Source organism: Gopherus flavomarginatus, chromosome 4 (assembly GCF_025201925.1).
Source record: "Gopherus flavomarginatus isolate rGopFla2 chromosome 4, rGopFla2.mat.asm, whole genome shotgun sequence".
Taxonomy (NCBI): Eukaryota; Metazoa; Chordata; order Testudines; family Testudinidae; genus Gopherus; species Gopherus flavomarginatus.
This window is the reverse complement of record NC_066620.1, coordinates 215,985,159-216,011,436: the sequence shown is the minus strand read 5'-3', so window position 1 is coordinate 216,011,436 and position 26,278 is coordinate 215,985,159. Positions and strand designations below refer to the sequence as shown.

General features: G+C 44.2%; 1 protein-coding gene across 14 annotated transcripts in view; it reads right to left on the bottom strand.

Moving 5' to 3' along the window:
• DTNB (dystrobrevin beta) overlaps positions 1-26,278 on the bottom strand; it is a 382,151-nt gene that overhangs the window by 65,116 nt on the left and 290,757 nt on the right. For 12 of the 14 annotated variants that reach the window (XM_050948808.1, XM_050948813.1, XM_050948812.1 and 9 more), the window contains 3 exons: positions 11,391-11,476; positions 8,776-8,889; positions 3,154-3,250 (listed from right to left, as the gene is read on the bottom strand). In XM_050948808.1, coding sequence (XP_050804765.1) covers positions 3,154-3,250; positions 8,776-8,889; positions 11,391-11,476 — 297 coding nt within the window. Of the gene's footprint in view, positions 1-3,153; positions 3,251-8,775; positions 8,890-11,390; positions 11,477-26,278 lie in introns of those variants that run through there. The other 2 variants (XR_007773777.1, XR_007773779.1) reach the window with 2 other exon arrangements.

The window sequence follows — 26,278 nt, the reverse complement described above, 5'->3', positions numbered from 1 at the left end:
TAGTCACTGATGGGGGGGGTCTTGTTGAAAGGGAATCCCGGAGCATACATTCCCTGGCTGTGTCCACCATTGTAGGGAGAGGATAACCCTTAGTGGTATTGTCACACATCTGTTGAGAGAGTGTTTGCTGGGTGCACAGACGGTGCTCAACCAGTGCTGTAGACAGCACATATGGAGTCTGGCATACTTTACTGCAAAAGTCGTAGCTGCCATATGTCCCAGAATCTGAAGGCATGTCCTCACTGAAGTTTGTGGGCTGATGGTCACCGTGGAAATAAAATTGGTCAATGTAGTGAATCTGGGGTTTGGCAATATTGCCTTGGCTTGTATGGAGTCTAGGTCAACTCTGATAAACTCCGATCGCTGGGTTGGTTCCAGGGTGGATTTCTTTTAGTTTATCTGTAGACCTAGCTGGTGAAACAGGTCTATTGTGGTCTTCAACATGCCTGCTATTTCTTGTTGATTGGCACCCTTGAGAAGGCAATCGTCCAAATTGGGGAAGGTTATGACTCCTTTGCGTCATAAATGTGCTGCGACTACCATGAGCGTTTTTGAGAATACGCGCGGAGCAGTGGACAGTTTGAAGGGAAGGACCCTGTATTGGTAGTGGTTGGGTCCTACTGTGAACCTCAGGAACCGAATGTGGGCAGGATGACTCCTGTGTGTGCCCTTCCCCTGACCGAGGACTGCTGCGAGAAATTGCCGATCTCCGGTGTAGGGACACACCGACACCTAGAGTGGAGCACCCACAGGGCCACCACTCGAAGAAGAAGAATTCCTTTTGAACTATGGTATATCTTTTAGAAAAACATCCACTCACCATTTAAAAATTGCAAGTGATGGAAAACCCACCAAGACTTTTTGTAAAACTGTTCCAATGGTTAATTACTCTCACTGTTAAAATGTATACTTTATTTCCAGTCTGCATTTGTCTAGCTTTAACTTCCAGCCACTGAAACGTCTTAAGGATTATCTGGTAGACTGAAAAGCCTATTATCAAATATTTCTTCCCTATGTAGGGACTTTTATAGACTGTGATCTAGTCACCTCTTAACCTTCTCTTTGTTAAACTAAATTAAACCTTTTGAGGATAGTGGTGGGGACAGTGCCTCGTGTCATGCCTGTAGGTGCTAACACAATGCAAATAATAAAATTTGCAGTTTAATTTTGCTGCCTCTGTTTTTCTGTGCTCAACTTGAGTCCCCTCATGGCTGACCTTTAGAGGTGGTGAAGGCATGCCACTATCTTTGACTTCAGCTAGAGTTTCAGATGCCCTTCACCTCTAACATGGGCATCCAAAACTGAAACACACAAAACCAAAGAACACTTCTCCTCTTACATTTTTCTTTCTAAGATATAAACTACAAAATTAGATACTAGCAATCGCTACTTGACAGTTATCTTCAATGCACAGGGGCAGGGTGTTTTCAGCGGTTAGCCTCAGGCTCTGGACCTTGCTCCTCCAACTGGTCTGAGAGAGTTTGGGTATGCCAATCTCCTTTCTTGCTTCAGCCTGAGTGGTTGGTTATGTGGATGCTATATAGATCAGCAGTGAATGAGAGTTTTCCAATTTAGACTTTGGTCAAGAAATCTTATGTTATGACTTAATTTTGGTACCCAGAGACTCTGATTAATTCACCTAATGTTTGCACTATGCTTTGAACATGTAAATTATTATTTATTAGCACTTATACTTTTAAAAAAGATAACTGGAATTCCATTTTTCAGGTCATCATCCAATAAAAAGAGTTTTATTCTTTGTCTTCTAAATGGCCAAGTCATTAATATTTGAAATCCACTTGCTGCACCTACGTAATGACTAGGGCTCTCAATTAATCGCACTTAACTCACGTGATTAACTCAAAAAAATTAATCACAATTAAAAAAATTAATTGCAATTAATCTCAGTTTTAACCTCACTATTAAACAACAGAAAACCAACTGAAATTTATTAAATATTTTTGGATTTTTTCTACATTTTCAAATATATTGGATTCTATTACAACACAGAATGCAAAGTGTACAGTGCTCACTTTATATCATTACTTTTATTACAAATGTTTGCACTATAAAAAATGATAAACAAAAGAAATTGTATTTTTCAGTTTACCTCATAAAAGTACTGTAGTGCAATCTTTTTGTCGTGAAAGTGCAACTTACAAATGTAGATTTTTTTTGTTACATAACTGCACTCAAACAAAAGAATGTAAAACTTTAGCACCTACAAGTCCACTCAGTCCTACTTCTTGTTCAGCCACTCGCTAAGACAAACAAGGAGATAATGCTGCCCACTTCTTACTTACAATGTCACCTGAAAGTGAGAACAGGTGTTTGCATGGCATTTTTGTAGTCGGCATCGCAAGGTATTTTCATGCCAGATATGCTAAACATTCATATGCCCCTTCATGCTTCAGCCACCATTCCATAGGACATACTTCCATGTTGATAAGGCTCATTAAAAAATAATGCTTTAATTAAATTTGTGACTGCACTCCTAGAGGGAGAATTGTAAGTTTCCTATTCTGTTTTACCCGCATTCTGCCATATATTTCATGTTATAGAAGTCTTGGATGATGACCCAGCACATGTTGATCGTTTTAAGAACACTTTCACTGCAGATTTCACAAAATGCAAAGAAGGACAAATGTGAGATTTCTAAAGATAGCTACAGCACTCGACCCAAGGTTTAAGAATCTGAAGTGCCTTCCAAAATCTGAGAGGGACAGGGGTCGGCAGTTCACCATTCCAGGAAGCAGCACGGACCGAAGGATGTGCTGGCCACTGCCCCAATTGGCCTGGGACGGCGACCTGCGGACATGGCAGGTAAACAAACCTGCGAGCTGTGTGCCAAAGGTTGCCGACCTCTGGGTTAGTCAATTAACAAATCTATCATCCCTCTCCCACACCTCCCAAAACCTGTGGGTGTTCAACAACTTTAACACGAGAAGCAGCATGTGGACCTAACTGCACATTAACCATCCTTCCCAATATGCAGAGCCAAAATGGAAGTGGCTTTTTTACAAGTTCATACTGTTGTTTACAAGATTATCTGTAAGTGATCACTGAGGGAAGTAATGACACCAGCAATATAGGAGTCCAGTGAGAGCAAAGCCTGGGCAGGGAAGGAGGAAGGTCTGAGACAAAGGTGTTTACCTTGAGCAGTTTCATTAGCCCTTCAAGCTGCACCATCAGTTCCCTTCTGCTCTCTTGAAGTGCAGACATTCTCTGTTCTAGTTCATCCTTTCTCTGCCTGTTCAAGTTACATGGAAGAAAGTGTCAAAAGAAACTCTGGCTGTTTCGGGGCACATAGGAAAATTCACAGAGCTGGCTGATTGGCATATACACCACGCTGTTATATTTCACTATGTGTAGTACTCCCACTTAAAGTGAACAAAATCAGAGCAAAACATAACACGCTAACCAGGACTCCTATTGTAACATGGCATGCAACAATCACATTTTTCACTATGAAATACAGACACCCAAAGTCAGAATTATAATGGTGGGAAGCACTATTTTTAAACCAATGCCATTTGAAAAGAACGCCAGCATCCTCTTAATGATGCTGTCAGACCCAGGCATCCAGCAGCTCTTTAAGACAAGTCAGACTGAACCACCAAAAAAATGAAAACAGGGTGCAGAGTGCTGGAAGGAAGAGACAATGGAACGCCATTAACCTGAACAGAGAATTTACAGAGCTACTTCTATCCAATAATCTGACATACAACTTGTGAAGCATTTGCTGCAACCGAACCTGTGTAGAGTGTAACACAACACAAGCCAATCTGCAGGTAGAGAAGGGAATTTTTCCTTTCTGCGTACTGAAAATTAATCCATTCTGAAGCCTGCCAGAATGAAAGTCTTATGTTTAACAGTTTTGAGAGAAAAGTGGCTTTGTGTTTGTTTGTTTGTTTGTTTTAATTTTCAAAGAAAATTAAGAAGTCTCCTAGTCAGGAACCTAGAATCAAATGAGCATCACATGTCAGAAAGCTCGTTATTTTATGTGCTAAGAAAGCCATGTTGCATTATTTGAAACCATGAACAAATAGTACAATAACTGCAGGAAAAAAAGGTAACAGGAGAGGATTATTCATTTATTTCTGTGGTTTCATCCATATAATAATTTCAGGTCAGGGTTTGGCTGATCGCCGTATTTGGGGTTGGGAAGGAATTTTCCTCCAGGGCAGATTGGCAGAAGCCCTGGGGGGTTTTCGCCTTCCTCTGCAGCGTGGGGCACAGGTCACTTGCTGGAAGGTTCTCTGCACCTTGAAGTCTTTAAACCATGATTTGAGGACTTCAGTGGCTCAGACACAGATTTGATACAGGAGTAGGTGGGTGAGATTCTGTGGCCTGCATTGCGCAGGAGGTCAGACTAAATGATCATAATGGTCCCTTCTGACCTTAAAGTCTATGAGTCTATGATAAAGACAGAATCAATGTTATCACAGGCTTTGACCTTTCTTTGAATCTGGAAATTTTCCTCATGGATCTCTACCTACGGATGAATCATTACAAGGATCTTAGTAACCAACTCATTTTAGAAGCGAAAAATGTGAAAGTAATAACTTGGAAAAGAAACATCTCATCTCAAAACCAAATGGATCTACTGAGTATTGTTTGCAGTTACTATGGTAAATGGAAGGGTGGAGTATCGTATGTATTTAATCAAACCATAAAAGTACCAAGATTATATAACAGAATGGACTTCTTGCTCTGCTGGGTAGAGGTGACTGGATTGCAGTACCAATATAGAGAGAAGATTCTGACAGAAGAGAGCTCTTTAAGCTAAAAGACAAAAGCATAACGAGATCTAATGGCTGGGAGCTGAAGTTAGTCAAAGTAATGATAAAAATAAGGTGTAAATTATTAACAATGATGTTAATGATAAGCCATTACATTTCATTAACAACTTACCAAGGAACCGGATGAATTGTCCATGACTATATTTCTTTCTAAACTTTAGCTAAACCAGAAGTTATGGGCTTAACACAAAAATTACTAGGTGAAATGCTCTAGCCCAGTGGTGGGTAACCTACGGTCCATCAGGGTAATCTGCTGTCGGGTCACAAGACAGTTAGTTTACATTGACCATCCGCAGGCACAGCCCCCGCAGCTCCCATTGGCTGCAGTTCACCGTTCCTGGCCAATGGACTCATAGACTCATAGACTCTAGGACTGGAAGGGACCTCAAGAGGTCATCGAGTCCAGTCCCCTGCCCTCATGGCAGGACCAAATACTGTCTAGACCATCCCTGATAGACATTTATCTAACCTACTCTTAAATATCTCCAGAGATGGAGATTCCACAACTTCCCTAGGCAGTCTATTCCAGTGTTTAACTACCCTGACAGTTAGGAACTTTTTCCTAATGTCCAACCTAAATCTCCCTTGCTGCAGTTTAAGCCCATTGCTTCTTGTTCTATCATTGGAGGCTAAGATGAACAAGTTTTCTCCCTCCTCCTGATGACACCCTTTTAGATACCTGAAAACTGCTATCATGTCCCCTCTCAGTCTTCTCTTTTCCAAACTAAACAAACCCAATTCCTTCAGCCTGCAGTGGCCAGCATGTCCCTGTGGCATGTGCTGCTTCCCACAGATCCCATTGGCCAGGAACAGCAAACTGTGGCTACTGGGAGCTGTGGGTGGCTGTGCCTGTGGACGGTCAATGTAAACAAATTGTCTTGTGGCCTGCCAGTGGATTACCTAACGGGCTGTGTGCGGCCCATGGCCTGCAGGGTGCCCACTACTGCTCTAGCCTGTGTTATGCAGGAAGTCAGACTACATAATCATGATGGCCCAGTCTGGCCTCAAAATATCTGAATTCTGCATGGAACTTCCTGACTTCCAAGAGTCATTCATAGATTTTAAGGTCAGAAGGGATCATTAGATCATCTAGTTTGACCTTTTATATATCACAAGTGAGAATGTTTCACCTAGTTAGCCCTGTATTAAGCCAAATAACTTGTGTTTGACTAAACATCTTCCAGGAAGGCATCCAGTCTTGATTTAAAGACATCAAGAGATGGAGAATCCACCATTTCGTTTGGTAGTTTGTTCCAATGGTTAATCACCATTTGTGCCTCATTTCTCATTTGAATTTGTTTAGATTCAGCTTCCAGAGAGCAGTTCTCATTATGTCTTTTCCAAGAATCCTTTAGTATCATAGAATCATAGACTATCAGGGTTGGAAGGGACCTTAGGAGGTCATCTAGTCCAACCCCCTGCTCAAAGCAGGACCAATACCCAACTAAATCATCCCAGCCAGGGCTTTGTCAAGCCAGGCCTTAAAAACCTCTAAGGAAGGAGATTCCATCACCTCCCTAGGTAACCAATCCAGTGCTTCGCCACCCTCCTAGTGAAAAAGTTTTTCCTAATATCCAACCTAAGCCTCCCCCACTGCAACTTGAGACTATTGCTCCTTGTTCTGTCATCTGCTACCACTGAGAACAGTCTAGATCCATCCTCAAAATCTGGTATTTTGTCCTGAAGGTACTTACACAACATAGTCACCTCTCAATCTTTTTGATAAGGAGTTCAGCCCGTTTAGCTTAAGTCTCTCACTGTAAGGCAATTTCCCAGACCTCAAATAATTTTTGTGACTGTTATCTGCTCTTGCTCCCATTTTCAACATTGTAAAAATGTGGACATCAGAACTGTATGCAGTATTGGTCACACCAATGCCATACACAGAAGAAAAATAATCTGCTACGCCTATTCACTACACTCCAGTTTATACATCCAAGGGTCACATTAGCCCTTTTGTCACACGTTCGCACTAGGTCCAGAGCTCATGTTCAGTTGCTTGTTCACTATGACTCTTAAATCCTTTTCACAGTCACTGCTTTCAGGACACAGTCTCGAATTTTGGAAATACAGCCAGTATTCCTTGTTCCTAGAGGTATGACCTTGTACTTTGATGGATTAAAACACATTTTGTTCAAATGGGCCCTGGTTAAAGTGATCCAGATCACTCTGTATGATTGCTCTGGCGTCATTATTATTTACCACTCTGTCAATCATTGTGTCATCTGCAGATTTTGTCGGCAGTGATTTTATATTAAATTTAAATTGCTTGGTCAGAGCTTCTGATCAGCCTATAAAATATAAAGTAATTTGCGGTGGAAAGTGTTAACTGTGGGTGAGGGGAGATGGGGATATCTAGCAGCCCCAGCTTTCTTTAATCTGGATCCTTCCAGTCCACTCCAGCCTTCTCTCTATGCAATTCGAAGTACCTCTAGTTCTGGCATCTTCTGAATTGCCATCACTGCAGCCCAGTCCCTGGCTCCCCACTCTCCTGATCTTCAATGGAAAGTTGAGGGAGAGTAGCAGAAATCAGCATCTTGGTGGTGCACTAGCCCTTCCCTTTCTGCTTCAAAGAGCATGAATGGGCATAATTGGGGGTCAATCTGTCTCCCTTATGCACAGGAAGCAAAAGGCCACATTCACACGTTCCCTCATCTGCATTGAGCTCAACATGGAAACACAGAGACCACTGTTATGTCCAAGCCCCCCAGGGGTCTCCAGCCCAGAGTTCAAGAACTGTGTTCTTGAGATGTTCCCAGCAGATGAGACAAAGGAAATATTGGTCAGCAGCGCACTGAAAAGCACTGATGCGGCTGAGCTGCTTCTATACAAAAAGCTAATAAATGTGTTGAGAGTCTTTAATGCTGTAGTAGAGGGCTGAATAATGGCGTATAGGTAAGGCTGTATGAAAACCGTGGGCTGCAATTCTGTTGTGGAAACTGAAACTTTTAACACACATGGCAACTTTTTATAGTTGCTGCAAATTTGAGTGGCACTGCGATCCTGTGCACCACTTTACTCGAGGGGCTGCAATGCCACTCACTCAGATTTGGCCTGGTCACCTCTCCAGTGCACTCAAATTTGACCCCATACCAAAACTGGATTTTTTTTACAAACTGTGGCTTCTGAACCAAAAAATCACCACTTTCTTACAGTCTTGCCTATAGAAATTGCCCTGTACTGGGGATGGAGCAGAGCTGCTCCGCTCCAATGGCACTGTGTCTTAGGGAGAACTCCTCACCATGTACAGGACGCACACTAACATACAGCATGGCTTCTCTTGCAATCCTAACATAATGCGGTTCTCAAAGGGCTGTATCTGTCAAGAGCTTACGTTTCAGGATGTGCATTAGGTTTCATATGGTGTTTTCTGAAGGTTGAACTGAGAATTAACAAGCAAAAGATGAAATAAAAAGCAGCCAGAGAATTCATTTGTGATTACACAGACGATGACGTACTTTATTCTGTTAATACTGAAAATTCTTCCCTTGTCACTTCAAAATGCAAACGTTTTGAAAGGAGTTTGAAGATTGCTCCTCAACTCTGGAGATGTGGCTGAGTGTTTGCAGATAAGTGTTTTCAAAACCCCACTGACTAAGCAAATCACTGACACTGCTCTTCTGTTCCATTTGCTTGCCCAGTAAATAAGGAAATGGTCCCAATTCTACTGGCCTCCTTATAAAAATCTGGCTTATTTTTCTTATTTATCAAAAGCAAGAATACACTTTAAGTGATGTTTCTATTTGCTTTTAAATCCATTTTATGAAAGTCACATCGTTTTATATAACTGCCAGCTTTCAACAATCCCCAGCAGAAAGATTTAAAATGGCTCCTTAGAGTTCTTGTAGATTTACCAATAATACTCTGTTCTCAGTACCAGACAGGATCATTCATCCTGGAGAAGAGGCCACACATGGCTGAAGGCTTAATATGTCACATGCATAAAAGTTTTAGATTTTTTTTTTTTTTTTACCGTAGAAGCCTGAGTTCTGCCAGCAAAGTTGGGTTCTGCTGAGCTTTCTCTGGGGTTGGCTGGGAGGCTTGTTCATGCTCCAGTCTGAGGCGCTGAATTTCTTGCAGTATCTCTCTGTTGAAATAAGGAGACCAGGAGATTGAACAAGAAACAAGGCAACAGTTCATACTGTGTTTTCAAATTCTAGACAAAAGCTTCAAATGTGCTTTCTACCCAGCCCTGTAACAGCAGCACAGTAGTAAGTGCAGTTAATTCCCTTTCATGTGTGAATGGTGTGGGCTCAAATCCAGAAGTGGTATGTAGTGGAGACCTAAACATTGCCACAGGAGTAGTTAGTAGAGCTATTATCAAACAGCTGATGAGTCTGAAATTAACCAATGTCACCACTTCTCCATAGGCCAGCAATGCCTCTTCAAACTCTTCCTACAGTGGGGCAAACAGAACAGCTCTGTTTTAAAGGGGGAAGAGCTGGATTTTTAGTCAAAGCATGTTGATCTATTTGCTCCTGCTGCAGGAAATGTTTCAAAGAGGCCAAGCCAGCATAAGTAGCTGTGGTGACACTGGTTAATTTCATAATCATCCTCACAAGGGTTTCTGGCAGGTCAGCAGGAATGTGAAAACAACAGCTCCTGGCCATAGAAATTCATAGTAATGGAGAGAAACTTGTCATGAGGGCTCACAAAGGGAATGCAATTAACTAGCATCCTCAACCACACAGTGTATATTCTAAACTGCTGTCGCATCCTGTACAGCTGGAGGTCAGAGAACATATTGGTAACTGCAAAGAAGTCATTTATTAAAATGTAAATTAAATCACTCTTTCTTAGAGGAGCACTGAGCCTACAATTTAGTTTATCTGCTGTATTTGGTCTTGTGATGGGTGTAGCAGGCCCTTTGAGGCCTCATGCCGGAGACATTGTGGTCCTACCACATTCTGCTCCAGAAAAGGAGCAGCGAAGGTTGGTGCTTCAGGCCTGCCTAGAAAGGCTTCAGGGAAGAAGCCAATCAGAGCAAGCAGGCTCAGATAAAATGAGGTGCAGGGGCTGAGCAGGTCAGTTCCTGGCTGGGACCAGAGGAGCAAGGAAGGGTGCTCCTTGCTAGAGTTCAAGGGAGAGCCAGAAGATGGGTTCTGGTGGCACTGACATTCGATGAGGAAGGAAAGGAGTGGAGACCATCAGCCCTGAGCTAGAGGTGAAGAGAAAGGGGTTATATAGGAAGAGCCTAGGATATAACAGCAGTAGCTATTCAAGGAAGTGGCACCTGGCTGCTATTTGTAGGGTCCCTGGGTTGAGACACAGAGTGGTGGGTGGGTCTGGGTCCCCTCACTGGCCATTGGAAGAGTGTCTGAAGCCCAAAGAAGGGGACAAATTTCTTGCAGAAGCCCAAGCATAGGGCTAGAATTTAAAAGGCTCTAGGATAGTGCTGAAGACCCTGCAGAGGGCCAACCATTTGTTGAACTTTGTTACCCTGGGAAGGGGACTGAGCTTGAAGGAGTAACCTGGCTGGAGAGTTTGGGCGAGAAGAATTGATAAGGCAAAGACTAGTCTCCAGGGAAAAAGCCCTGGGGGCACTACTCCATACCAGGGCAGGGGTGGACTTAAAGCTAGCTCAGAAGGGGCTGAGAACTGAGCCCAGAGACGCATCTGCATATACCAATGAGGGCACAGTGATAGCCCCTGTTTGACCTTTTACCCCAGAAGGGGTGTGTTGGTGCATATTAACTGTGTGTGATGAGGTTAACAGCCAACCGGGGATGCTAGGAGCAGAAAGAGAGAGAGTGCACACTTGCACCCAACCAACAAGAGGTACTCATAAGAGGTGAGTTTCTCCTCTCACAGGTCTGCTCTTTAAGATTCATTCCAAACACTACAAGCTGTCCAATGAGAGGAAAAATCCTCCCTCTTCTCAAATCAAATTTCCTACATAAAACCTTTCAAAATGCCTCCTTTTCCACATTTATTATACTGCTATTATCTGATTGGTTTATTCTACAACATGTGGGTTCTAAATTACAAGATCATTGGGGCTGCAACTGCAACTGCTTCAAGGCGTGTACCATGCTGGGCACACTGCTGGCGCCCAATGAATAAGACAGTTAAGTGATTTCTTGGTGCCTCAAGGGTTCTCAGGAACACAGGACATAAGGGAGACTGTTAACTTGACCAAAATGTTTGAACTTGGGAGCCTCTGAGGTATGTGTCTAGCTCCCACTGTAGTCATCAGAAACCCCCATCTTAGGGCAATGAACATCACAAAGTACTTGGCATCAAATTCTGACCTAAGATTGGCCAGTTTTTTCAAACTTGGGGGCTCTAAAGGCCGGCCCCCATGTCCATACTTAGACATCTCAGCAAAAAATGTGATTGTCAGAGGTAATTAACAACAGAAACTAATTGCACTAATGAAACAGGTGCACCATTCAACAAGGGAACCTATGAAATTCAGTTTAAATAACAAAATGCTAGAAATAATTGAGTAAGCCTGCAAGTAAATGCTCTGTCCGCACATGGTGTCAAATATCAGAGGGATAGCCGCGTTAGTCTGGATCTGTAAAAGGTGCCACAGAACTCTTTGCCGCTGTCTCCCACCCCACTAAACAGCTCTACATGACTTACCTGTTTTTGTTTTCCAGTTCGGCTATCAGCTGTCTTTGTTGTTTATTGGCATCAAAATTAAAACCCAGGTCTGTTGGTGGGCGTGGCTAGAGGATAAGAATATATAATATTTAATCACAATATTTACTGTATGCTATATAGATAATGTGCTGCTTGGATCCAGGTTCCCTGAATGATGTAGTACAACATAGGGAGTATCGCTTGTTATGAAGAATGAACATTAATAAAATAATGGTTCTAATATTGACTCTTCAGGCACGCCCTCCAACTAGGACTGCACAGTTATGCCCATCAACTCTTGCCCAGGCTGGAGAGAAGTGGATATGACTCAGTTTGTCATCTCTTTGGGAAGGGGCTTGAGGAAAAACTGTATCATGTGTTTCTGGCAGCACAGAATATTTCTATGTGATGCAGAGAAGTAGACACAGAAGCTAGCAGTATGCTTATGAAGAGGTGGAAGGAAAGAAGGAAAAGGGTATAAAAATAGTTGAGAATTATACCATTCGTAAAGAAAAGCTGTTACCAGGAGAAGACCTTTTCATATGGCAAGTCTTAAAGAAAAGATACAGTACACGATCACCATAATATAACTGTGCCAGAAACGTAGGAAACTAATTATGTAATGTTCTTCCTTGTTAGATTACACTAGAACTAGATAGTTCCATTCCTATTTACACATAATTTGTTGAAGCTTTCCAGCATGTTTCCTGGAAATTCTTCGACAGTTTCTCAGGTACAACCTAATACGAATCTCTCAGCCAAGAATGTTATTTCTTTTAGGTCTCAATTCCTTACGTGTGCTTAACTTTATACATGGTGTAGTCTCCTTGGAATTAATGGGTCTACTCACAAGCATAACATTAAGCATTAAGACCAAGCACGTAATTTGCAGAAGACTTTCGTGCTCACAGAGCTAAGGGTTGAAACAGGATGATACTTGAACTCTGCTGAGTCTGTCTTGAGCAGAAGGGGGAAGGCTGTAGAAAGGCTGCTACCCTGTTAACTTCCCAATTCCATGGCTACTCTTAGGGGAACTGCTGCATTGAGTTTCTCCTCAGGACAAAAAAAGCTAAAATATTTGTACTATGCAATCAACATAGCCTTCACCCAATGGATTAAAAACTGGCTAAATTATAGATCTCCAATTATAAGTGTTAATAGTAATAATCCGTTTGGGACTCTGCAGGAATCAGTTCACAGCCAACTCTCCAATATTTTTTATCAATCATGTGGAAGTATAAAATCATTGTGTTATTTACAAAAACTTTACTAGCAAAGATTGGTGGAGTAATAAACAAGGATAAAGACAGATCATTTATACAGTGAGATCTGGAATGACTGATAAACTTGGTGCAATCAAACAAGCTCTGTTCAGAGCAGCCAGAACTGTAAGCCACTGTGTTACCTGTCTGCCTTAGCAAGAAAGCGCTTTGCTGGGGCTTAAACTGTGAGATAGCTCCATTCCACATCAATCTGTCTGCCTCACCAGCACACCTTGGAGACTCTGCACGCTTTAACCGTGCCTTGCAGGTTAACAATCAGGGAACCTGAGTTCCCCAGAAATTTCTCTCTGCCGTGTCCAGTCTCTCTCACTGGGCACTCTCGGTAATTATAAAGCTTGCTGTCTCCAAAGAGACAGTGCACCTACTAGTCTGTTAGTTTAGCCACGGTCCCACACTTTACTTGGGTACATTGCACTGAGACGGTTTATAGTAAAACTAAGTTTATTAATAAAGAATATAGATTTAAGTCATACCAAACAAGAACAACAAACTAAACAAACACAGCACGCTTTCTCATGGCTAAAACGTAAAGCCAGGAAGCTATGCCTCTCACTTACATCAAGCTATCAGCATCACCAGCTCTCTAAGCAAGAGAATCCACCATTCCCAGAATCAGAGACAGCTGTCCCCTTTGGCCACTAAGTGATGCATAACTAGAATGTCTTTTTTGCTCCCCTTACATTTTCTAAAGTCTACTGTCTTTGCTTCAAGAGCCATGAAGATCTGCAAGGGATTCAGACTCCGGTGTGAGATGATGCCCACTAGGTTTGTAAGTGGAACAGGTGGACTGATTGATGCATGCACCAGGTCAGAGTACCTGAACTGATGCCTCCAAGCTGGAGTTATCAATATTACCTGAACTCTGCCCTGTAAAATCTTTCTTGGAACTCTTGGGATTAACAGAACAGAGGGAAAAGTCTAAAACAGGTTCTTTCCCCATTGAATTAGGAGTGTGTCTGACAGAGATCCTGGGCTTGCTCCTCCCTGGGAGCAGAACACTGGAAACTTTGTGTTCACATTGCTAGCAAATAGGTCTACTGAGGGAACTTCTCATTTTAGGAATACCTGACCTAGACTGAGTCTTTCTATTCCCATTAGTCGCTGATGGAGCTCTTTCTGTTTAAGTGAACTGCTGTATCACTCTGGGCTACCAAGATGAGTCAATGTTGTATGCACCAGTCCCACAGGTGTATAGCTTCCTGACATAATGGGGATGCCCTTGTTCCCGACAGTTTATATCTGCAGAGCTGCTGTGTTGTCTTTCCCATTATACGTATTACTCAACCGAAGCAAAGAACATGTTTAGTGTATTCACACACTACATCCGAGCAGAGAACTGAACCAGTCTGATAACAAGACCCCTGGTCCTGTACAGCTGGTACATGGCAGTCCTGTTCCTTTGTGTATTTCATGATGAGTTGGCTAGCCTGCAACTTTCAGATCTTTGCTAGTTTGATACTGTTGGATATATAGATCATCAACAAATTAAACATCTTCTCATTGTCCCTTCGAAGACAGGGATGGCCTTAGTGCTTCCCACAGGCTAATTCAACTGACTCAATCTCTTTGACCTTTTCTGATAGCAAAAATTGACTTACATGAGCGTAGAGTCTGACTGCAAATCTCGGTTCCACTCCCAGTGCTCGCGCAGACTTCTTGTGAGACCCTGAGCCACTCACTCAAACTGCAGAATCACACATTTTGTTACTTTTGTACGTTGACCTTGCACACACTAAGGGTCCTTAAATCCCCACCTCCATTCTCCCCCACAGCCACCTTCTATGACACCCTCCCATTCCCCTCTCTCCAGGGCTTGCTGCAACCTGGCCATCCCCATCGTCAGGCCAGGTACTCTGTGTCTCCCTACTCCCCCATGCTAGGGTCTCTGTGTGCCTCCTGTTCTGCCTTCCCCCCAAACCAGGGTCCTCCTGTTACCCGCACAACTTGGGGCACTCAGTTTATACCCTACCAAGATCTTAAAGTTGGACTCAATTAAATTTTCTTTAGGGCTTGGGGCACAAGGCACCTACCCTTACTCACAGGGCTTAGGGCTTTACGGATTTGCAGGCACTTTTGTTAATGACAGAGCTTTATACAGCTGTTGTAAACATGTATTTATTAGCAATATATACAGAATACACACGCTAAGCAAATCTATTATGCTTACTGTTTTTAATATACAAATTTTATTTGCTGGCTAGTTAGGATTTATTTGTTCGGGGGGTTTGGTGCTTTCATACATTCTGGTTGTGCAGGGTATGATATTTTGTAGCTTATTGTATTGTAGTTTGAAGCTGATTTTTAAAGAGTTTTGTTTTTTATTTATATCATATAGGTAAAATTATTATTTTTAAAAATGTATTAAATCTATTATTTTTAAGTAATAGATTTTAATTAATTATGCACTGGCTTTTGTTTTTTATTCACGTTTAAATGGTAATTTATTTTTGTTTATGCAGATGTTAGCATATATTTGCTGGTTAGAGCTTATTTTATTTATTATTATTTGTTGGGGTTTTGTGTATTTTTTTAAATTTTTACTGCCTGGAGGTTTTGATTTTATAATTTTGCTGGTCATAACTCTTGTTAGGGACATTCCTGAGGTGGGGGTTAGCAGCAGAGCATTCTTTTGCTTAATTTCAGCGGTGAAATCCCTGAGTTTCATCCCAGGCTGCTCAAGGCTAGTTTAGTAAGGGGGTGAGTTAGGTCCCAGACCCACAATCCATTCTCCCCTCACAAGGGATTCTGGGTGCCCCCTATTCTCTCCTTATCTGCCATGCCACAGGCTCGGTGTACCCTCCATTCCCAGCTCCCCCATTTTTCACACAGGCCAGAGGCTGTGTATATCCCTCATTCCCTGCTTACAAGAGTCCCCCATTCTCCTACTCCCAGCAGAAGTTCTGAGGGCCAGTCCTTCCCCCCATGGAAGGGGCTCTGTGTGTGCCCCTCCTCCGACTCTTATTCTCCTTTCTTTCTTTGCTTTCTCTTTCAGAGTGATTTTAAGATCAACTGATACAGGCTGAACTCAAAGGAGGGCTCTTGTGATGCTGGAATGATGTTAATTTCTGCCATGATCAGCTCTTTGATCCTTAGAGGATTATGGTGGGGGTTGAAGCTGTGGTTCTGCTAACCAGATGTCAAAAGCATTATGGTTCTGCCTACTGATGCCTAGAACATTCTCTGAAATTTTGGAACCTAGCAGATGAGGTGTTCAAGTGATCATATTACACCCAAACAGATAAATGCCATCAACTTGAGCATACGCGCTTCATGAGCTCAGCCAATAACAGAGGACAGCAGGAGTCGGCAGCTCCTGGAGTTTTAACCAGTGCATTGCCTGGACCTGCCCTGGTGTTTGCAATGTGGGAATTTAGAGAGAAAAGCCTAATTTAGACAGCCTTGAATTTGGCAATCCATGAGGTTTTTTGCTAGTAGTATTTCTGTCTTCATTACATGATTATACATCACTTCGCTAACAGTAACACCAAAGGCATGAGTTTGTCTGTATTTATATTATCAACTTGTCTATTACTTAGATCAGGTATAAAGCAGCAAACAGTCCTGTGGCACCTTATAGACTAACAGACGTTTTGGAGCATGAGCTTTCGTGGGTGAATACCCACTTCATCAGACGCATGTAATGGAAATTTCCAGAGGCAGCTATAAATATGCAGGCCAGAATCAGTTTGGAGATGACGAGGTTAGTTCAGTTAGGGAGGATGAGGCACTCTTCTAGCAGTTGAGGTGTGAAAACCAAGGGAGGAGAAACTGCTTTTGTAGTTGGCTAACACGGCTACCCCTCTGACACTTTAGATCAGGTATGACCTTAGTGCTTTCCACAAGCTAGGGGTCAAATTTACAAAAAACTACTTCTTGCTTTAGGTGCCTAACTTTAAACAGAAATTCTGCCTGTTGCTGCCTTCCCCTTTGATACAGAGTTGTGGCTGGTGGAAAATACAATCCCCAACATGTCTGACTCTGTTTTCATTTCAATGGCTCAAGAAGTGCACAGTGAGACCTGTAGTCCCGGGCAAGCAGCACTTCTCTAGTGAAAGTGAGGCTGGTTCCAACCTGCTTGATTTTATATGCACCTTTTATTTGATTCCATTTAAAGTACTGATAATCTGATGCAGAGATTTTCAGACATATCATTTCACTGATACAGACAATTAACTTGCTTTTTTTTGTTTTTTTGTTTTTTTTGTTAAAGGATTATTTAGCACATGATCCTATCAACTGAAGAACAATGCCCACAGCTATCTCACCTCTAGGACAGAGCTGTTGTCTCTTTTATAAAAGTTTTTTCTGTGAAGAAAAAAGTATTAAAGAGCTTTTGCAGAGTCCCCACTCCTTTGCAATGAATGTCACAGAACAGCTGTCTTGCCTTGCGCCCTGTATTTAGAGCTCATTGGGAAGCATTTCATTTGCTGACTCTATATAGGAAACATTTCCTGTAAAATTCTGTCCAGAATTTTTCAGCATATTTTCCTTTCCCTCTAGGCACACTTTCTGAAAGGCAAAAACTTGTGATCGTTCCTCTAAAACTTACTCACAAAGTCCATTAGTACTTATTCTTCACTATCATTTCAAATCTAGTAACAGTGACAAGGAGAATTAAATCATCTCCATTTTCAGTCTTACAAATTAAATTGATTTCATTGGGTGAACGGCTTCCCACCTCTCTCACATTAGATTGAAGCAAACTTTTCTCCCTGTCTTCAAGGCCCTAAAAAACCTGGCTCCTGCTCTCCCTTCTGCTCTCATCACTTTGCATTCCTCCCACAGCTCTTCCCACGCTGTGTGACTTCCCCTTTGCTTCCTTTTCTCACTCTTGTCTCTGGGTCTTCTTCTATGCTGCTCCACATGTCTCAGCCCACCTCTGAGAAAAAATATACTTCTGCATGGAGGCCTATAAACCCTCACCTGCTACCTCACCCATGCTAAAGCACTAATTTATCTAGTTTAAAGAAAGAGTCTGGCTTTAAAAGACTCCATGAAAAAATCATTTGTATTTGTTGAATGGACGAGTGTCAGTAAGACTCCAGTTTAGCAAGTCCAGACCAAGAACCACGTCCATTTTGACAGATAGGTGGCTCTGGTGGAAGGCTTTCTGCTACTTAGTAACACCCAGTGAACTTGCTCCAGCAAGCCTGTTCTCTGGGATTTAGTTGAGGAACTTCCAGGCCGTTAAATGAAGGGAACACAGGTTTGGGTGGAGGAGCCAACAGTGTCCCTGAGTGATCAAATCCAGGTGCAACAGGAGCGAGATGAGTTACCATTGAGAGGTCCAGTCGAGTGCAGAACTCGTCTTGGCGGGGCCATGCTGGGGCTATTCATATAACCCAGGCATGGTCCTGCTTGGTTTTTAGTAGCACTCTGTGCAGGAGTGGGACTGGGGGGAAAGCATAATAAAGCGTTCCCATCCGGGGTAGCAGGAAGGTGTCTGTGATAGAACCCAGAAGGGAGCGTAATTGGTAACATTTTTTGTTGTACTTGTTCACAAATAGATCTATTGGGGAATTCCCCCACTGCCGGAAAATGCCTTCAGCTATGTCTGGGTGAAGAGACCACTCATGACTGGGGAAAGACCTACTAAGGTGATCGACTAACTCATTCTCCACCCCCAGAAGATAAGAAGCCTCGAGATTGATTGAATGGGCTTCACAAAATTCCCATAGGTGAACTGCTTCCTGACAAAGGAGGGATGAATGAGCTCCTCTTGCCCATTGAAGTAAAACAGGGCTGCGGTGTTGTCTGTAAGAACAAACAGGTTTCTCCCTCTGATATGAGGCAGGCAAGGTGAACTGCCCTGAGCTCTCTGACGTTGGTAAGGAGAGCTCCCTCAGTGACCAAAGACCCTGAGTCCTGAGGGGCCTCAGGTGGGCTTCACACTCTACCACAGACATGTCTGAGACCAGAGACATTGATGGTTGAGGGTAGATGAATAGACTGTCCATATGCATGTTGAGAGGATCCAATCACCAGTTCAGGAAAATTAAAATCGAGGAACGTATTGTGTGTACAGTATCCAGACAAAGGCAGCTTTGTGAGTATGCTGAGGCTAGCCACATTTGGAGGGGTCTGAGATGCAATCTCGCATGTTGTATCTCACATATGCATGAGGCCATACGGTGTAGGATCCTCATACGCTTTTGGGCTGTTGCGACTGGATGACATTTGAGGTCTCACCAGATATTGGATCAATTGGAATCATAACTCTGGGAGGAACACCCTGGCCTGGATAGTGTCCAACACTGCCCCAGTAACTCTATCCTCTATACTGGCCAAAAGGTAGACTGTCTGCATTGATCAGTAGGCCTAGGGCCTTGAATAACCTGAGTCCTACGCTGGCTCTTGACTAGCTAGTAGTCCAGGTAAGGGCAGACCTGCACTCCTAATCTCCTCAGTAGGCGTCATTTAAATAAAGGGCAGCATACCAATCTCCAGAATCCAGAGTGGGAATAATGGATGCCAGGGTCACCATGCAGACCTTTATCTTTTTGAGATAGTTGTTCACTTGATGCAGGGCTAAAATAGGCCTGAGATCTCCTTTGGTTTTTGGGATTAGGAAATCACGGAAGTAGAAACCCTTCCTTCTGAAATTCTGCAAACAAAGGGAAAACACAGTCTAGCAGTAACAGAATCCTCAGCTAAGAAGATCTATGCGCTTTCTCACTTTGTTCCTGTGCCAACGTGGCATAATAGGGTTAGATTACAGTTCAGGATTTATTTTACTTATCCATTTAAAAAAAAGACTTCGAGGGCAAATAAAACATTTACAAAGCAGTCAATAAAATGTCAGGACAATCAGAACCAAGCACTTCCCAAAATACCCAGCCAGGTCCAGGACAATGATTAGCAAAACTGTATGACTTTCATGTGTGAAAGTCTGAGCAATTTAAAATGACAGTCTACATTTTTTTTTCTGTTTGGTGTTCTGCAATGTAATTTAAATGAAAATCCAGGATTATAACTGGAATGCAGGGTATTAGTACCAAGTGTTTGTAACGTAATGTTCATGTATTTAGGAAATGCTGAATAGTTATTGTGACTTTTTTCTGAACTGTCATTTAAATAAATTACCAAAACAATTGAAACTGGTGTGATTATACTGTATTATTTTGACAAATAAAATATGCAGAGTATTGACTTTTTTGGCACAGAATCCCCCCCGGAGTATTAACTGGGTCCAGAATGGGCTGACTGAGAGGCAGGGCCACTCTGGAAGGATCTGCCGTGGCTAGAATATCGATGCAATAATGTTGGATGGGCTGCTGTTTATAGGGAGAAACTCTCAGGATGAGGCAGAAGAGGGAACATCTTCCCAGATGTCATATGTAAAATGGGAGTTCAAATTGCCACAAAGAAAAGCTACACTTTCTCTAGCAAGATTTTTTTCTCTACATATTTTCCATTCTGTGCGAAAGCCCCTGGGACTGGCTAGACTGCATCTCTGAGTGGAGTTTTTTAGCTGCAGCAGGGTATTTATTTTAATCAGCACTCACTCTAACTACATAAAATAAATATTTTTTATTTTATGAGGGGGACAGATAGCTCAGTGGTCTGAGGATTGGCCTGCTAAACCCAGGGTTGTGAGTTCAATCCTTGAGGGGGCTGCTTAGGGATCTGGGGCAAAATTAGTACTTGGTCCTGCTAGTGAAGGCAGGGGACTGGACACAGTGACCTTTCAAAGTCCCTTCCAGTTCTAGGAGATAGGATATCTCCTATTATTATTAAAACCCCATCACTCTTAACTAGCATGAACTATGCAGAATCTGTGGAGCATTTGACATTCTTATCCACAGACACACATTTGAGTTCTAAATATTGAATGTGTAGTGCACAGGCATTTATTTTCCTTCTGGTGCTGCAACAACAGTGTTCTCAGTAACTGGAAATTCCTTAGCAGTTCCTTTGCTTAGGGGTTCAGTAGAGCAGCATGTTTTCACCTCTCCTTGACCAATCACTGACCTAAGAGGAAACTAATCCCTAAAACATTTCCATACTCCCTGTGATATAGCAGTTCTCTGTGTGGTTAGCCAGAGAGACCACACTGCATCAGAATGTTAGCATTTACATGAGGCATGTGAATTTGAAACGATGTTGTCATCTGCTCCCTCTAGTCTAGAAGGCTTCAGATTGTTTTCTACTATATACAATTTAATAAACTCTGGGTTATCCAGTGCAGCCACCTGAAATTGAAGTAATTCCTCAGAACACACATTACTTCAGCCAGAGGGAGTCTTATCAAGGCATCAGGATTTTGACACGTGGTTGAGGAACTAGGAAATTCATTTGTAGTACATAACCTGGTGCATGCAAATACACTTCCCAAACACTATCACCCGCATGTGCAGATGATGGAATTCATGTGTGTAAATCCCATTCAGACCCCACCACTTTCATATGAAAGAGACAGAATCTAGCCCTGATGTGTGCAGGTGTTACTGCTTGAAAAGTATGCCTTCAAATGTTCTGTAAATCCAGTGTACTAAGAGGAGGCCCTAAGATATAAACCTTGGTATCAGAGGCCCGGTATGAGGCCTGAGGCCCGAACTAAAGTAATGTTCAAGACTTTGCTAGCATAAAGAAAAGTGAAGCTGTGAGCCAGAGGCAGGCCCTGCTCACAGAAGCTGGCAAGGAAAGGGCTGATGCTGCAAGAAGATACGTACCTAAAAGGTGCTGAACACCAGATATCAGAACATTCACATACTGGCCCACACAGATAACAAGGAACAGACTGACCCATCCCAATGACGGGGCAAAAGGGTAATATGATGGATAGAGTTTTTTGTTCGAACCAACATGTACAAGGTGAGAGGCGGCACCTTACTACGTAGAGGGGTTGTACCTTGCTGCGTAGAAGGGTTGCACCTCAATACGTCAGGAGTGATGTGTAACTTGTTTGTACCTGTGTATAAGAATGCATCCCTGGGGCGGTGTCTTTGTCCAGCCGAGGGGGTAGTGGAAAGTCCCACCACTGACTGAGCTGAGTCCATTGCCAGGGGGCACTTTCTCGTAGTATGCCCTGAATTAGACTAAGAAATCTACAGGGAACTATCATTGTGCTTCGTTTGACAATAAACCTGGCCGATGTGCCTTCGTACCTTACTAGACTCTGTGGTCATTGGGGGTTCTCTTCGGGTCTGCTGTGTCAGCTATCTTCGAAGAGCCAGGACAGCACACAGAGGGAACACACGCACGCAGCCGAGTGATATCAACATTGAACAGAGCAGAGCACCACACCGGTAGCATCTGACAACATCCAGAATGCCTCCACTTGACCTTAGAGAACCAGTGCAGCTCACTGCGAGGAGATGACATCCTACTTCACAGATAAGTTCTCTCATATATTGGATGGACTCAGAGAACACTAGGACAAAACAAATACAGGATCAAAGAAACAATTCCCACCTTCTAAAAACACAGTCCACTTGTACAAGTGATAGTCATGGAAGTACTCAAAGCAACGAGGGCCACCCAAGTGATTCTGCCTCTCCTAGCTAGTGAGAGAAAACGTATGTTCTAGGACCCAACTAACATGGTGCATTCACACTTATTTTGAAGAGGACAGCTTAAACAAAGAGAAGGATAAGGGGAGACTTGATTACAGTTTATAAGTATCTGCACAAGGAACAAATATTTAATCTTCAATGTAGCAGAGAAAGGTCTAATATGGTCCAATGGCTGGACACTGAAACTAGACAAATTTCAAACCGGAAATAAAGTGTAAATGTTTACAGTGAGGAGTATTTTGAGGAATTATTTCTCTGGCCTGTGCTGTACAGGATGTCTGACTAGATGATCACAATGGTCTCTTCTGGCCTTGGAATCTATGGCTGTAGATGACCTTGCCAATTACTACTCTGGGTTGAACTTCTCTTACTAACCAAGTTAATGAAGGAGTTAGGAAAAAGCAGTCGCAAATGCCACCTCTCAGTTGCCAGTATCCTGAATTCCTCTCAGCCAGGTTTCATGCCAGGAGATGGTACTGATACAGAACTTGTTTCCTCAGTGAAAGAACTCCTGACCGTCCTCCACTGATACCGGAGTTGTAGATGGCTTGGTGGGTACTGGACTCAACAGTAGGGATGAGGTTGGCATCAAAATCAACTGTACCAGTGCTGAGTGCAATGATTCAGAGAGTACTGGGGAGCAGCACTCAGAGGCTCTTGCTTTTACTGGAAGATTTATGAGAATCTTTATTAGCTGAAATACAGTGGCTGGAGTCCCCATGACAGGTTGAGGAAACTTCTTGGGTCTTGTACAGTTTTTACTTCCAGAGAGATGGAAGTCTTGGCAGCCTTGGCAGATGGCCCTAGGGAAGGGAAGCAATGCCTCTTGTCTCTATAGGTCTTCATGGGGTTTTCCTTCTTGAGAGAGCCAGAAGAGGAAGGAGGAGCAGCCAGAGCACTTCCGGAGGAGGAGCACTCATTCAATCCTATAACAGTCCGGATCCAAAGCCGGAGGCACGGAGTTCTCCAGGAGGTGCTCCTGAGACATGCTGTGTTCTCCTAGCAAAGGACTTGCAGGTGCTGCACTTATTCCTTATATGCCCTTAAGGAAGACAAATGAGGTAATGAGTTAATGGGCATAAGAGTCTCACATAAAGGGCAGTGCTTAAATTCTGGGGACGTCTGCATAGTAATGTGGTACTGAAGTACCACTCCAGGAACAAAAACAAAGGAAGATGTCCTGTGCGGGAATGCAAAGACAGAAAGCAGTACAAACATAACATTATCTATTTACATTAAGGCTTGATCTACACTTGAAAGTTATGTAAGCATAGCTATGTTGGTCACAAGTGTGAAAAAAACTACACCCCGACCAACATAGTTATTCTGACAAAACCGCCAGTGTACATGCAGCTACGTGGATGGAAGAGTGCTTCTATCAACAGAGTGAACTTCATTCAGGGACATGATGTTCCTACACTGACAGAAAATCCTCTTCTGTCGATGTAGGTTGAGTCTACACTAAGGCACCATGTTGACATAGGGTATGTCTACGCTATGGAGCCTAAATCGTAAACTAACACAAACTATTTACACATGAAAAAGATGTGGAGAAGCTAGAAAAAACCGAGATCTTGAGTATCAGAGGGGTAGCCATGTTAGTCTGGATCCGTAAAAAGCGACAAAGAGTCCTGTGGCACCTTATAGACTAACAGATGTATTGGAGCATGAGCTTTCGTGGGTGAATACTCACTTTGTCGGATGCATGTAGTGGAAATTTCCAGAGGAAGGTATAAATATGCAGGCAAGAATCAGTCTAGAGATAATGACGTTAGTTCAGTGAAGGAGGATGAGGCCCTCTTCTAGCAGTTGAGGTGCTCGGTAGGCTTGGCGCATGGATGGCTTCCTACTTTCTAGGAGGACACGCCTGACCCCTTCAGAACACCTTGCTTCCTCCGCATCTAGCCATGCTGTCAAATAGAGGGCAGCCAGGTTGCGGTGGAGAAGGTGGCCCTAGTCCTGGGAGAGTAGGTCCGGGTGGAGCGACAATGGCCGCAGGGGGGCCACTAGCAAGCCCAGGAGGGTCCCGTACCAATGTTGCTGAGACCAGGCCAGGGCAATCAGTTTTCACTTTCTCCAGGACCTTGCCGATGAGGGGAAACGGGGGAAAGGCGTAAAGGAGTTGACTCGACCATGACAGGAGGAAGGCATCTGAGATCGCGTTCCTCCCCACCCCGCCTCTGAAGCAGAACCTGGGGCAACGGCAGTTCTGCCGGGTCACAAACTGGTGTACTTGGGGAGTGGAGCGACCACTCGTGTTGGGAGGAGAAAACCCTGCTCAAGTGATCGGCCTGTGTATTGTTGACGCCTGGCAGGTGGAAAGCCTTCAGGGAGATGTCGTCGGCTATACAGAACTCCCAGAGGCTGAGGGCTTCCTGGCAGAGGGCCGAGGACCTCGTCCCACCTTGCCTGTTGATGTAAAACATCGCAGTGGTGTTGTCCGTGAGAACTCTGACCACCTTGCCACGTAGCTGCGAGCTGAATGCCACGCAGGCTAAGCATATCGCTCTGAGTTCCCTGACGTTTATGTGAAGGGATAGCTCTGCAGCTGACCACATCCCTTGGGTCTGTGCATTCCCTACGTGGGCTCCCCCAGCCCAGGTCCGATGCATCGGATACTGGGTCTAGTGATGGGGTCCGGTCTCAGAAGGGAATTCCCTGGAGCATATTGGCCGGGCACGACCACCATTGTAGCGAGGTGATCACCGGCGCCAGAACCAATAGGACCTTGTCCAGTTTTTCCTGGGCCTGGGAGAACTCTGAGGCCAGCCAGAGTTGGAGGGGCCTCATCCAAAGTCTGGCATGGCGGACCACATACATGCACGCCGTCATGTGGCCTAGGAGCTGCAGGCATGCCCTGGCCATGGTGACAGGGAACTCCGTGACCGAGGCTATAAGCCCCTTCAGAGTCTGGAACCTGCCCAGGGGAAGGGAGGCTGTGGCCTTGGAGGCATCTGGGAGACCGCCTATGAATTTTATGCACTGCACCGGAACCAATGTCGACTTGGTCTCGCTCACTGAGAGGCCTAGGTTGGCACACGTAGCCAAGAGCATGTCCACATGATTCTGTACCTGGGGCCATGAGCTGCCACTGAGCAGCCAGTCGTTGAGGTAGGGAAATATCTGTACCCCTCGGCATCTGAGGTAGGCCGCTACTACCGCCATACACTTGGTGAACACCCTGGGTGTGGTGGACAGGCCAAATGGGAGGACCATAAATTGGTAGTGGTCCTGTCATAGGGGGCCGCATGTGGGTCGAGGTCGGGGTTACCAGCGACCTACCAGTACCGTGGGAGCGGTATGAGTGGTGGTACCGAGAATGATATCTGCCACGGGACGGGGACTCTGACATCGAGGATTCTGCGACGCCTGGATCCGCAGCAACATGTAGCTGGCGATCCCCGCCAGGAGTCATGGGCACGATGCCTTGAGGCGACAGAGCTGGAGCATGACCGGTGACGGCGCCCGTGTTGGGAGAGGCTTCGGCAGCTCCACCGAGAATGGGAGCGTCTATGGCATCTGTGTCTGTCCAGCCAATACTCTCTACTTGGCGTGGAGCAGTGCCTGGAGCTCTGCTCCAACAGCAGCCGACCAGACAACCTGGTGGGTGACAAAAGTGGAGGCCAGAAACTGTGTCCTGACAGCACACTGAGCGGTGAGTGGACCCGAGAACGGTCCCTTGCTTGTGTCTAGAGCGAGGCCCAGGGGTTGGAGGTACCCCAGGTACCTGCAGAGTCATAATGTCCTTGGCTGCCTGCAAGGCCTCCGGCATCGAAGGCATCCGGACATCCGGAGGGGCCTGAGTCGACGCAACCAGGCTGCTCCGCTCAACCTGAGTTGGAGCTCTAGAGCCTGGGGGGTGGGTGGACTAGGGCTGCCTGACGCAGGTCTAGCCTCACCCCCTGTTTTTTCTCAACGCTTCTGAGAAGATGGAGCCTTTCTCTGCTTCTTCGACGGGGAGCGGTGCCGGCCACTGGAAGGAGATCACTGCGGACCAAAGTTGTAGTGCCTGGTGCCAATTCCACTCAGTGTACCGGGGTCGGAGCCAGTGCCAACTTCATGAGAAGAGCCCGAAGTCTAGTGTCTCTCT